The sequence below is a fragment of the Tribolium madens genome, unplaced genomic scaffold (genome assembly GCF_015345945.1).
Source record: "Tribolium madens isolate multiple individuals breed KSU strain unplaced genomic scaffold, Tmad_KSU_1.1 Scaffold_71;HRSCAF=194;Tcas5.2_LG6, whole genome shotgun sequence".
In the NCBI taxonomy this organism is placed as follows: Eukaryota; Metazoa; Arthropoda; class Insecta; order Coleoptera; family Tenebrionidae; genus Tribolium; species Tribolium madens.
Window position 1 is genome coordinate 3,923,793 of NW_025401041.1, and position 13,165 is coordinate 3,936,957.

At 34.5% G+C, this 13,165-nt stretch overlaps 3 protein-coding genes across 5 annotated transcripts; 1 reads left to right on the forward strand and 2 right to left on the reverse strand.

Moving 5' to 3' along the window:
• The first annotated feature begins 268 nt into the window (after positions 1-268).
• Positions 269-7,351, forward strand: LOC123009240 (biotin--protein ligase). 2 transcript variants are annotated; one of them, XM_044405413.1, is made up of 10 exons: positions 269-385; positions 435-482; positions 4,053-4,285; positions 4,336-4,497; positions 4,544-4,697; positions 4,747-4,897; positions 4,945-6,028; positions 6,076-6,658; positions 6,715-6,928; positions 7,064-7,351. In XM_044405413.1, the coding sequence occupies exons 3-10, from the start codon at positions 4,076-4,078 to the stop codon at positions 7,239-7,241; spliced, it is 2,736 nt and encodes a 911-aa protein (XP_044261348.1). In that variant the 5' UTR covers positions 269-385; positions 435-482; positions 4,053-4,075; the 3' UTR covers positions 7,242-7,351. The 2 variants fall into 2 exon arrangements, with proteins under 2 accessions (XP_044261348.1, XP_044261349.1); XM_044405414.1 differs by lacking the exons at positions 269-385; positions 435-482 and adding an exon at positions 3,785-3,935.
• On the reverse strand, positions 484-3,232 carry LOC123009269 (microtubule-associated proteins 1A/1B light chain 3C-like). 2 transcript variants are annotated; one of them, XM_044405461.1, is made up of 5 exons: positions 3,082-3,232; positions 1,135-1,374; positions 1,004-1,086; positions 847-953; positions 484-803 (listed from the first exon to the last, which is right to left on the reverse strand). In XM_044405461.1, exons 2-5 carry the CDS (start codon positions 1,265-1,267, stop codon positions 638-640), a joined length of 489 nt encoding a protein of 162 aa, XP_044261396.1. In that variant the 5' UTR covers positions 1,268-1,374; positions 3,082-3,232; the 3' UTR covers positions 484-637. The 2 variants fall into 2 exon arrangements, with proteins under 2 accessions (XP_044261396.1, XP_044261395.1); XM_044405460.1 differs by lacking the exon at positions 3,082-3,232 and having other exon boundaries at positions 1,135-1,760.
• Positions 7,352-7,588: 237 nt separating the features above from the next.
• LOC123009265 (rhythmically expressed gene 5 protein) lies at positions 7,589-9,047 on the reverse strand. The gene is made up of 3 exons (XM_044405456.1): positions 8,887-9,047; positions 8,663-8,834; positions 7,589-8,166 (listed from the first exon to the last, which is right to left on the reverse strand). Exons 1-3 carry the CDS (start codon positions 8,983-8,985, stop codon positions 7,790-7,792), a joined length of 648 nt encoding a protein of 215 aa, XP_044261391.1. The 5' UTR covers positions 8,986-9,047; the 3' UTR covers positions 7,589-7,789.
• Positions 9,048-13,165: the final 4,118 nt, after the last annotated feature.

A 13,165-nucleotide genomic window follows, 5' to 3' on the forward strand; every position in this document is an offset into this window, starting at 1 on the left:
AAATAATTTTTGTAATTTTGAAAATATTTCGAGAACTTTACATTTAAAACCCACAATAAAACAAACATCAGAGTAATTGATTTATGTTTTAATTAAGGTTAAAAACACGTGAAAACATTCAATGAGCGGTACTTAATAAAGGAAATTGTCACAGCCAGCTTATCTTTAATACTAAACATCCGCTTTTGACACTTTTTAACTAATTAATTAGCGACAAAAACACCGCAATATCAAAAACTCGGTTTATTTGCGACTATTAAATAAAATGCGACGAAAAAAATAGGATATATGTTGAAAATTTTCTCATTGACGTCCAGTGCTACCAACCAAATAGTCTGAAAAAAACACCGCATAGCCAAGAATTATCAATTTTTATATTCCTCTGGTAAATTCCTTTATTTATCTGTTTTTATCTTAACAATTCTTAATTTCAGTCAAGATGGGCCCTAGTTTAAGTAATATTCCAGTGGGGAAGTAATTGGGTGAGTTCGAATTCATATATTTAAAATAGCAAATCATTCAAAATCTCATACAGTAATAAAATTAATAAAATAAGTAATGCACAGACACACGACGAATTAATACTATTTACATAATTAATGCGATTAAAAAAATGCAGGTATCCCAAAGTTTGCGTTCAGGCACTACCGAATACTTCTTGTGAGGCGTAGGTTATGTAAAGGAAGCCGTCGGGTCCTGCATGCTCGCTGTAGACCTCAGCAAGAGTCAGCGATAAACTGACCATTGATCGGTTATTGACTAGTAAATACAGAGCGTGGTTGGGCCCCAATTGCAGCCTATTCCTGGAAAAACCGGTCAAGGGGGCCTTCCACGGGACTGTCTTACCTTATAATCGTCTGGAATTGCGACACCGTGATTTCCTGCGGCACCAGAAACTTGCACTTGTCCAAATGGGGCAAATTCATCTCTTTCGCGTACCGTTTTATGATGATCTGCGACAAAACAGTCGTTTTACCCGCGAAGGGGGCTATCGGCGACTTACCGGCACTTTCGTGGGAAACTTTATTCGCAGCGCTAGCACCTCCTCACTCCGCACCTCGCCACTCGAGTCACTGTCGCCCATTTCTAAACCGGCAAATAAAAACTCAACTTGGAAAAAAAATCATCTCTCACCTGTTTTTTTGGCCCCACAGCGATGGCTGTTGAAATTGACGTCTGTGATTCGCCCGTTCATCACTTTAAATGGACAACTGTTGTTGTTTTCGCACTTGTAAGCGAACAGTTCACTGGAGTCGCTCAAATACATCAAATATCGATTTTCGAGGGGGCTGTTTTCAAGTACTTCACGCGGCCGGTGTCACTCTCGAATAAAATTTCTCGATCGACGGATCCCCACCACTTTTGATTTCTTTGCTGAGCGGAGGAAAAATTTTTAATAGAGAGCGATAAGGGCTTGGGGGGCTATAGGGGTGGCTTGGGGGACGGGCGATAATGGGCGCTTTTTATTTGTTTTTTTGGTGTTTGTTCTGTAAACAAATAGAAATTAAGTGTGGTCAATAGAGCCAATGAACTTAAATGTTGATAAAAAGGAGATTATCTCGGCAAAATTATTCCGCTTCTATATTTATTTCTGCATTTTATTACGGCCTACCCCCCTAAAACGTTCTAGAACCAGTCACTATACCACATCTATTTATTTATTGTTAAATATAGACAAACGTATGTACTTTGAATGGGTTTATTAATAAGAGACGTTTTATTTAATTAGTTAGTCGAATTAATAAGTCTCTAGTGATAATTTAATATGTTCAAGTGTTATCTTTTTCTATGTAATAAATTATGTTTTTAAAAACATTTTCCACTAAAAATTCGAAAGTGGAGTAATGTGTCACCATTTAAATATTGTTTTTAAAAATTGATAATAGAAATTAACAAAAGTTGAGTATTTGTCAAAATTATTAAGAAATTTAATTAACTCACTCACTACTATTTACACACTAATTATTTAATCATTCAAATGTCACACAAATACATGAAAAAACTGACTTTGACTCGTGAAGAACTTGTGGTAAAAATTGCAAGAAATGAACTTTTGTTTAACTTAAAAAAATTAGAAAAAATTACTTACTGCAAAATAACAACCCAACGACTAATGAAACATTGTTATCAAATTAAAATGCAATAAATATTCAAGCAGGAGATATAAAGGCGAAGGCTACTTGATGAATACAATTGATTATGCACATTTTTGGGAATGCGATACAGGGTGGGTTAAAATAGCTCAAAAAAGCTTATTGTCAAAGATATTTGATGCTTGGCTAAATAAGAGGGCCTTTTATAAAAAATTCAAAGGCATAATATTTTTTTACAAGAAAATGAAATAGAAAAAAATTGTTGAATTGCTTTTTAGTTCATAAATTAAAAAAGTATTTTGTATTAAGTGTTTTTAATTTAGAATGCTTTAGATCAAAATTAGACATAAGTACGTAATTACTAATTATCTAGGTACATACAGGGTGCGCCAGAACTCGCGCCCCAGAGAAAAATGTGGTAATGAAAAATAAGGTAAGATATCAGAAACATGGAAAAAATGTTAAAAAAATTTTATCTATAAAAATTTTGAAGTTATGAGGCTTTAAAGTTTGCACTTTGACTCTATTTATTTCTGTTGGAAAAATAATTTTTCAAATTTTTTTGCTATAGGCTATTAAAAGAGGAATTAAGGAAGCTGTATCCTAAATTGTAACTCTTTTCAATGTTATTTGTGGCTTTTATTGGCAAAATTTTTGTCTCTTTACTAAATAATTGTAAAAAAACATATACAAGATCATCAGTATCATTAAATAGATATAAAAAAATGTCAAATGTCAAAAAATAAATGTCAAAATTTTTTGACAGTTAGAATTTTTTAAACATTTTTTTCAAGTTCCTGGTATCTTACCTTACTTGAAAATTTTCTCTGGGGCGCGAGTTGTGGCGCACCCTGTATTTTAATTAATTAAAATTTAAATTTGTGTTTTGTTAAATATTTTTAGTGGGAGTGAGTTCTTTGATATCAATTTTTGAAAACTGGTAAATTTTTGGTTGTTAGTTTCGGAACAGCCTGTGTGCACCACTCACCCAAATTGTGTCACTTTTGAGCACATTCTTGTACCAAGACTCGCCCGAAAGTCAAAAGTTCATCACATGTTGTGTTATTTTGCTTCTGAAGCTTTAAATACACACTAGATATAAGCGACATAAAACCTTAAAAAACAACCAAGGACAAAAATATTTATGTTCCACGAAGACGTAATTGAATTTATCGAATTGATTATGTATCAAAAAAAAATTTTTGTTGCTAGGTGCCATCCAATTCAAATCCATTATTTTGTTTGATTATTTTTAAATCGAAGATGCAGCAAACCAGGTCAGTAGTTTGTTTTGCTCGATTCTTATAGCAATCACAATGAGGAAAACAAGGATCAGTGAACGTCATGTGACGAAAAGGCGAAAGGAGCACTAAATGAAAATAGAATTGATATTAAATAACGATATCGAAGCGTTAAAGGTTAACTATCTCGTTTTATAAAATGACACCACGATTTTTATTATTTTAATTGTGTTTTTTATATGACCTGTCTGACAAGATAAAGATTAGGAAAGGTCATTGATGGTTTTTTTAAAGTTTTTAATTTAGTTTTGCGCCCCCACCAATACACCTCTCATTTATTTTGACTATTCCCGAAAATTTATGACTTATCTTGTTTTTCACGAAGTTATTGGTAATATTTTGATCTATATTTGTAATTAGCCATAAAATAAGTCCCATTGGATGTAATGTTGATAAAACAAGGAGATTTTTTCAACCTCGTTGTTGATAATTTAAGTTCTGGTACAAGGTTTGTTTGTGACTAAGTCACCCAACAACAGTAGTCACATGAGAAATTGCTAAAATAATCTAAATCTAGTTTTATAAAAACAAAAATTTTTAAGTAAGAATTGTCCATGGAATTTTAGGCTTAGTTTTGATCACCTGCGCCACTGCATACAGTTTTCAAGAAACTGAAACTAAATTTGAAGCATTTAATTTTTTTAATGATTATTTTTAGATGCAATGGAGGCATAAAACACAATGATCTTCACTCTGTGGTATGCCTACGCCACCATAATGCAGTGGTGGCGTCTCCGAACTCTCCTGAACAAACTCAACGGGACATTGAACGACCAAAATGCCCTCCTCGTCTGTTCCGGTCATTCGGTCCACGATAGCAGAAAACAGCGAAGTTTGGAGAATTTACTTTTCTGTACAGAGACCCGAATCGCATGCACAGTCGTGCCTAAGGTACATTTTCGTATAATTTCACAACACAAGAATTACAATTTTTCTTTCAGCAAAAACTAAATTTAAGTCAATGGATTGCATTTCCGAGAAATCTAAGATACTTCCCGATTTATATCGACGACAATAAAATACCGATTCGTGGTCGGGAAATTTTTATTCTCCTTCAAGCCGTTTTAGATAACTATGTTAAACATCAGAGTGAGATTATTCAAGTAAGGGGGCAAGGCGTTTGACTTAAGGTTAAGTCGGGGGTTTTAGGTGGAAAATTTTGGAGAATTGGTGGGCTGGAAAGCGAGTGATTCGTTCGAGGTTGTGGTTAAGACAGATTTGGAGCATTTGACTAAATTGGTGAATCAATTTAGTCAAAATAATCTTGATATTAACCACGAATTGAAGTTACTTAAACTTGAAAGTATGGTGATTTTAGTGTGATTTAAAATGATTTATTATTGTGTTTTTAGCCGTGGATGTTGAAAATGCCCCAACTGTCATTAAATACGAGAAAAAATACCTCAAAGAACAAACCGTGAAGTATTCTTATGCCCCAGTCCATTGGAACAAATTCGTGCAAGAAGTCAAAGACTTGTACTCGAAAATACGAGACATTACAACGTATGTTTTTTGACAAATTGTGACCACTTTTGACTGTCTTTTTCTAGTCCTAAAATTAAAATTGAAAATGGTTCCCCTCAGTGCCTCGAATCTGCAAAACCCATCAAAAAGGAACCAAAAAAGAACGCCGAAGAGAGAAAAACCCTCACCACTCTTGATGTGTCCACCGGAGCCGAACATCGTCGTCACAAAAAACCACGAGAAGGGCCCTCGAAATCATCAAAACCGAAACCCAAAGAGAAACAACACAAACATAAAAGAACCGTAAATAAGTTGGTTAAACAGAGTTCGGTTAAGGAGAACGACGAAGTGAAGAGTGACGTTAAAGATAAAGTATTGAAGAGTGTGACAATGGCCCCAAAACCTCCCAATGTCTTAGTCTACGCTGATAGTTTAGTGACGAAAGATAACGTAAAGAGAGTCTTATTTTCGATTTTGAATAAGGAGAAATACACCATTTACGACCTTCCAACTTCTTCGAAACACACCGGGTGGGACAAATCCACTGTTCTTGTCGTGGTTTGTGGTAGTGTCCCTCCTGATCTCACTTCCAATCTCATCCAGTATCTCCTCACTGGTGGCCAACTCCTTTCTATTTGCAGCGACCTCATGTACAGCATACTTTACACTTTTACTACGGCGGAAGTACGCGAACACGAATTGGTTCGGTTTTCGTACGGCCAATGGCAACATGTTAAAATGATGCATCATATTTTTTGCTACCAAGCCTCACCGGCAAAAAAACAATTTAGTAAAGATTCCGATCATTCGAGTAATGGTTCGAGTCCGTTGGCACCTCGGACGCCCTCTAACGTCGAGATGCGACACAACGAGAAGGATTACAACATACAAGTGCAGGTGTTAGGGACTGAAGAGACGTGGCATACACCTAGTTTGCTATTGGCTAAAGTGAAAAACTCCCAAGGACGAGCGGTTTTCTCTCAAGTGCATCTTGAAATCGATCCAGATGTGTACGAGAATGATGAGGAGAAGTTTCAGTCTTTGTTGAGTAGTAATGAAGCGAGATTGGAGATTTTAAAAGATATACTTTCGAGTCATTTGGATTTGACTTGTGATGACAGTTTTGGGACAATTGAATACAGTCAAGGGTATTTTCTTGGCTGTTATGATGTAATAACATACTAGATATTTGACAGAAACTCAATCATTTGTTTCAGGCGAAAGTCAACATGATGACCGATTGTGACTCTATAACCAATAATCAATTAACTTGTGATAAAATCAGTGTTGTTTTTTGTGGTCACAATGTGGATCCTGGAATCGCCTCGAATATTCGACTTCCGGTCATGATCCACTCTTGTCCCTCAAATTTCTCCACTCTGGATTATTTTGACACTTTGAATACGGAAGATATTGGCCGGTTGGTCATTTATGCTGATATTTTGACAAGTACTCAGCACCTACTTTGCAAAAAATTGCGACATGGACTTGTGGTTATAGCCCGGCAACAAACCAATGGTATAGGCCGATCGAATAATTCCTGGTTGAGTCCATTAGGTTGTGCGGCGTTTTCCCTTCAAATGCACATTCCATTAGACAGTAATTTGGGACAGTCACTTCCATTGATCCAACATTTAGTCATGGTAGCTATCATATCGTCGATAAAAAATACACAAGGATTAGATCGTCTTAATATTGGTATTAAATGGCCTAATGATCTCTATGCCGAAGCTGAGATTAAAATCGGAGGACTTGTAGTGACCTCTACTATATTATCTAATGTTGCCATCGTAAATATAGGTATGGGGGAGTACACCACTCGCTTCGTTCGCACTTGACCGATTTATTTGTTCCAGGTTGTGGTGTAAATTTATCAAACCAAAACCCCACAATTTGTATAAACGATCTCATAGAAAAATTTAATAAGGAAAATGACACGTCGATAAAACCGATACCATACGAAAAATACTTCGCAGCTGTGTTCAATGAAATAGAAAGGTTGTATCTTGATGTTCAGAAAAATGGATTTGAACCGTTTTTCGACCTCTATTACCAGTACTGGTTGCATAGGTGAGTTTGATTTATGCAAATGTCAAATTTGACATTTTTAAGTCCCACTTCTGCCAACTTAAAGTAGTATTTTGTGAAGCTTGCTTTTTTTGTTATTATGTTGGCGGAAAATTTGATATATGAGAAATTTTCTAGTGATGTCGAGGTTACGATACAGTCGGAAAAGGGCGACTCCACACGAGCCAAAATCTTAGGGATCGATAAATACGGTTTTCTCTCTGTCCGATTGGTCGATGGTACAATGACGTCAGTGCAACCCGATGGTAATTCCTTCGATATGATGAGCGGCTTGATAGCGCCAAAGAAATTTTAAATCTGTTTTTAAGTGTTTTTTCTATTTTTTTAGTACCTATATTTGGTCTTTTTGATCTTTGTTGTTGTCTCTGGGTGTATGCAAATGATAAATATAAAATGTTGACGAAATGGTTCATTTAACCTAATCCTGTGTCCCTTATTCGAAACATTGAAAAGCTGTTTAATTTTCTGATTGTAAAAATTTCACAATGGGTGTTTATTGCACCGTCATTGCCTTGTCAATCACTTCGGTTCTTGAACGTAGGTTCATCAGACATTGTCCTTGTTATGCTGATGTCATCAATCACCATACTAAGGTTTTTTAACCTATTAGCTAATGAATCATTTCGATAAAATAACACCGCAAAAATTCCTATTCAATATATTGGATACTAAATCACATACATAGTGTACAAATAAACCTCCAGCAACTCTGGAACTCTAATCACAATCACAAAGTGATCAATTAATAAATAAAAAAAAACAACACACTATAAATAAAACAAAAGACAATCAAACACACTATAAATAACCCATACATGCACATACATATCACAAAAGTCCCAATTACAAATTAGGTATTTTGACTTTGGACAATTGGTACTGTCTCAAATCGTCATCTTGGGGCAATTGACTGGTGTGTTCGACCACCGGTCGTCCATCGGGGTACACTTTAACCACGTATTTCTCGGGGGTGTGGGTTTGCTGGAATTTCGAATAAGGCCCCACACTGGGGGTGTAGGTGTACTGTGGGGTGCCCGTCTGAATAGTATAAACAAAACCCTTAGGAGGGGCCACCCTATATACATTGTCGATTTTGGCCGAAGCGGCGCCGTAGTCACCAAAAGAGTCATCGTCGTAACTGTTGGGCTTGGTAGTGGTCGTCGGGGGGCGCGATTTCGTGGTTTTCATCATCTCGTGGCCCTCCATCATCGAGTCCCAAACTGAAAAAGGGCCATTTTTATCAATTTTCTTCAATAAAAAAATATTGTGATGGGTAAAAATATTACATTTTACACTATTTTTGGTTATTATTTTCTTAAATCACCATGTATTATTCTATATCTTTAAATAATCTGGATGAAATTTTAACAGAGAAAATTAGAAGAAAAGGGTCCAAAATGTGAAGTTTAAAATGTGTTTAATGGATTTTAGTTTGACTTGAGAGGTCGAAGTGAGGAGAAAAATAATAACTACGTGTAAACCTATAAGAAATGTCAAGGAACATGTTCTAGATATGAAGTGAAATTTCCTTTTTTGCGTCCAACCTTTCTTGAATCTAGCCAAAAAGAGGAAAGCACGAGTGAAACGTGAAGAAATCCATGAAATTGCGTATTTAAAAAATCAGTGATAGAAAATAATTAAACTAATTGAGTTTATGCAATTTGGATAATTCTAGAATCTCATTAGAAATTTCCTCGAATAAATTTGGTTACTCACTTATATCGTTGGCGCCCCTCTGGTAGGGGTCCATCACGTCGAGATGATCCTCCGGCATGTCCTTCAACTTGCCAAGGCCGTACTTCAGCAACTCTTTATTACAGTTAACCATCGTCGATTTCCCGCAGAACTGCTCGACTTGATTGGCGAACATCGAGTACAAGTAGGACATCTATTAATAGATTGTTGGGATTATTTTATCACAAATTAAATCCAGGACTCACTTTTTCATCTTTGCTCAGAAACTCCCACATGGGGATGGCCGAAGAGTCGACCTTTGACGCGCCAAACCCGCACACAAATAACAAATACAACAATTTCATTTTTTCTCAAAGTGGAACACTCGGTATAAAGAAGTGCGTTTCACTCACTGTGCGATCGGCGGTCGCGGTTGAGCTTATATGCCGTTCGTGACGTCATTATCCGCATTCTTGCCGGAGAAGAAGATTGTTTTGGTGAATCACGGATGGAATTGGCCTTTTTTGGAAAATTTCGATTAGTAATAGCTAAAAATATGGGACTTTTGGGTCGGAGGTCGCGGTATTTTCGAATTTTTTAAAATGGTGTTGTTTTGGAATGATGATATATGGGATTTGGTGCACGATTTTGTTTTGCTATGATAATCACGCGCGGGTAAACAACACTGGACTTGGGACTTTTCGGATTATTGTGCGAAGGCCGAGAAGCGACAATATTTGACCAGAAATAATAATACTAGGACCGACATATAGATAAGTAATTAGGTATTTTTATTTATCGTAATTCGTGTAACATATTTTTTTATATTATTTTGTGATTGTTGTGCGATATACGGGGTGTCCCAAGGAGATAACAAAGCCTATTATCGACCTGTAGTTTTAAACAGGCTAAGCATTTGTATTGTTTTTTATATAATTGTAAAATTAGCGTCGATGGAAATTATTTTGAAAAAGGATGCAAGAGATTCCATTATTCCAGGACCGTATTTTTTTATTTTATTTTATTTTTTAATTGACGACTTCCTTTTTTTTATTTGCATTTTGTTAATGCTTTAAGCCGTTTTTGTGGCTAGATTTTAGTTGTAACGTTACCGAGTTAGACATTTTTTGCAAAAATTAAAAAAATACTGAACTAATATAAATTATGTAACCAAATTGTAATAGTAATTTTCACATAATCATAGGTTTTTTAAAAACACCTTCTATTTTTTGATGTTATTCTATTTTAATTCAATAATTTCAATAGTAAAATAATTTTCAAACATACAGAATTTCTCAGAAATGAGAGCCAATACAACTATGCTACATGTAATTGTTTTTTATAATAACGATATTTAGTTCATATTTGGTATCATATAAACATAAAATATTAATCACTTTTCTTTACCAAAAAAGTTAATTGAGACATCCTCTCCTAATGCAAAAAATTAATTACAATTCTGAAGATAACATATACCTAGTGCTTTTCTATTAGTATTTTCCAGTCTTAATGATTAATATTATAACAACTCTGCATATACAGATTAGGGTGAATGAAAAGTATAGAATCAAGCGTTTTTTTTATTATTTGTTTTTAGAAAATAATAATAAAAATGAAGGTAATTTTTTTTGAGTTATGCAATTTTTTCTGTAAAAATTGAATAAAATATAGATAATTGCTAGCCTTGATAAAAAAAAATTTGTAATGGGTTGTCATTTAAAAAAATTAAAAAATTTGCAGAATACAAAAACATATACCGTGCGATAAAAAAAATAAAAATTGGGGTAGGCGGTCATTAAAGTCCTTCAGATGGCAATCCTGATTTTTGACTTCAAATGTCAGCGGAAACTTTGACAAGTTTGCGTTTTATTCATTTTGAGTGAAATAATGTTAACAGAAAATTTTTATTGGTGTACAAGAGGAAAATGGTGGATGGTCATTTTCACTTTCAGTTTGTGTGGAAAATTTCCCAGATTCCCAGCCAATGTGTTGCCAACTGTAGAATTTAATCGACGCCTACTCTAATTTATTTTTTTGATCGCACGGTATTTCATATACAGATTGTGTAAAAAAAGGACAAGGTAAAACAAAATGTGGGAATTAAATGAGAAACTTTATTTACTATTTATATTTTATTTATTTGATTATACTGAATGAAAAAAACACTAATTTAATTTATTGTTAATAGTCTTACAGGGTGTTCCAACTAAAACTTTCTCATTTAATATATCTGTTAGTAATGATGGCAATTTGTTGTAGAATATAATTACATATCTCATTACACTCAATTAATTGAAATAAGTACTAATTTCGTAATGAGTTAATTTTTACAGCAACACTTCGAAATAACATTAAATATGTTTTTGCATAATAACTTGTGGCTATTTATTTATTGTTTCTTGGACACCTTAATATTTTCTAAAACATAATTTGAAAAAATCCATTACTGCGCAGTTTTTATCACTTAATACAAAAATGCAATAAAATTTTAAAAATCCTTTATAAATTATTATAAAAGCTTTTAGTTTTATAATCGAATGAAATGCACGCTAATTAAATAAAATAGCAACGTGAAGTGAGACGTATTAAAATTTCAAACATTTTTTGCTTATACTCGTAAATCGGTTGATTTTTTTTTAATTGCTTCAGGTTCAAGTATACAAACCGCAATGGTGCACTAGAAGTTAAGTCAAGGCTGTGTTTTCAATTTAATTAGCTAACACATCCATTGTCAATGTAATAATAACAGAATTTACGCTTAAATAAATCACGGAAAATAATTGCTCATAAAAATTAATTAAACTAAACGTACTTTCCAGAGAAATCTTGAAAACAGCTCACGAACGCAACACAATAATTCTTTGAAGATTTATCGTTAATTACTCCGATACCGCTCTCACACGCACAATTACGATATAATAACCGTCATTTCGTGACCACATAAAAGCCTTGACCGTGGCACTTCTTTTTCCAATCTCAACTAAATAATAGCAATAAATAAGAAAAGAAAGCAATTGCAATGCAATGAAAATTATTAATTGAATAAAAAAGAAAATCTCGAGTGTTATTGCGTGTGTATTATCCGATTAATTAACACTTTTGATGGGCAAGGATAGAAAGTGGTGAAAGATCGTTGACTTTGGATGATAATGCAAAGGTCTGGTTGTAGTAAAACGAAAGTAAATGAAAATGGAAAAAAGCATTAAGACACGCCCACGCGTCTTGTGGCGAGAAATTTAGATTGAGGCAATGTCAAGGTGTAGTGGAAAATTTTCCAATTTTGAAAATTAATAATCCTACAAAAATAAAACAGATCTTTGTTGACATTTAATGTGTTTCCGCCTTAATAACAAATAAATTACCCAAGCAATCAATTTTTCATCGACACACCAATTTTAATAAAGTTATTCATTTAATTAAAATATTATTTAAATCACCTTTCAACACAAGATTAATTCGAAGGTGCTGACAGGATAGTGTCATTTCTATAAACAATTGAAAAAAATCCCACCCTTGATGACAAAAAGAAAGTAGCAATAATTGTGGTAACTTTCTCTGAGATGGTGAAAAATTGTCGCAAAATCAGCTCGCTGTTGACATAAACAAAAGACGGTGTCGCCAATCAGGCGCCAGATTCTCGACAAGGCCGCGACACGGCCTTCTTGATCCGGTTCGGTTCATAGTTCAAGTGTCACAGTGGACACCCTCACCGACTTGGTAATTCCTCGTGTGACTTCGACGCCGGGTCAAGCGACGAACCCACGATTTGTTTTTTGCCGTTTTACGTCACTCGTTTTGGAATTCCACAACAATAACAAAATAGGACCATTATTTATGGCCGATGTGTGAAATGTTATGCAAAAGATTTCATAAATTTTATAATAATAAAACCATTGTTAGAATGTCAATGTCGATTGCGACACGCGATATTGTTTCAATCGGATTTTGGGATTTGTCGTCTTTGGTGCATGGAGAATGGGGGGATGGGTCTCTCCCACCGGTCACGGCTGGTGAGCTGGAGGACCTTGCCATCAAGAACGCGTGTTCGGCCTTATTTACATATTCACACAGCCACTGCACTACTTCGGCCCTGTTCGACTACCAAAGCCGATGGGATCAATCACAAAGCCTTGCAGTAAGTGTTTATTTCAATAAAAACAACACAATACTGAATACTAAAATGAGAATATGATTTTTTATTTATCATACAGGATGACTCAAGTTTTTTCTCGCCCCCCAATTACTGGATAAAAACTTTGAAAAAATTACTGATTTCTTCGTATACATTGATGGACAGTGAATTTCGTCCACCCAATTTCTGTGAATTACCAAAAATTCACTGTAGTCTGTGCTTTATTGTCATAATAACTGACATTCAAATACATATTGTCAAATTTAATGAAATTCAAACATAATAAAATAAATATTCAGGTACAAGAAGGTATGTCTCAAAAACTCTATACTTTTGGGCATACCAAGGACTACCAATTCAAAGGACAAAGGTAAAAAGTAGCAAGAAGCATCGAGCATTCTGTCAACATGACA

Bases quoted from the DNA above. Each gene is read 5' to 3' on its own strand.
- LOC123009240 (XM_044405413.1), top strand. From the start codon at position 4,076: ATGATCTTCACTCTGTGGTATGCCTACGCCACCATAATGCAGTGGTGG. The intron at 4,698-4,746 runs GTATGGTGATTT...TTGTGTTTTTAG, and splicing joins GAAGTTACTTAAACTTGAAA to CCGTGGATGTTGAAAATGCC. The intron at 4,898-4,944 runs GTATGTTTTTTG...GTCTTTTTCTAG, and splicing joins AAAATACGAGACATTACAAC to TCCTAAAATTAAAATTGAAA.
- LOC123009265 (XM_044405456.1), bottom strand. From the start codon at position 8,985: ATGAAATTGTTGTATTTGTTATTTGTGTGCGGGTTTGGCGCGTCAAAG. The intron at 8,835-8,886 runs GTGAGTCCTGGA...ATCTATTAATAG, and splicing joins TTCTGAGCAAAGATGAAAAA to ATGTCCTACTTGTACTCGAT. The intron at 8,167-8,662 runs GTGAGTAACCAA...GCCCTTTTTCAG, and splicing joins GAGGGGCGCCAACGATATAA to TTTGGGACTCGATGATGGAG.
- LOC123009269 (XM_044405461.1), bottom strand. From the start codon at position 1,267: ATGTATTTGAGCGACTCCAGTGAACTGTTCGCTTACAAGTGCGAAAAC. The intron at 1,087-1,134 runs GTGAGAGATGAT...TTGCCGGTTTAG, and splicing joins CTGTGGGGCCAAAAAAACAG to AAATGGGCGACAGTGACTCG. The intron at 804-846 runs GTAAGACAGTCC...CGGTTTTTCCAG, and splicing joins CAATTCCAGACGATTATAAG to GAATAGGCTGCAATTGGGGC.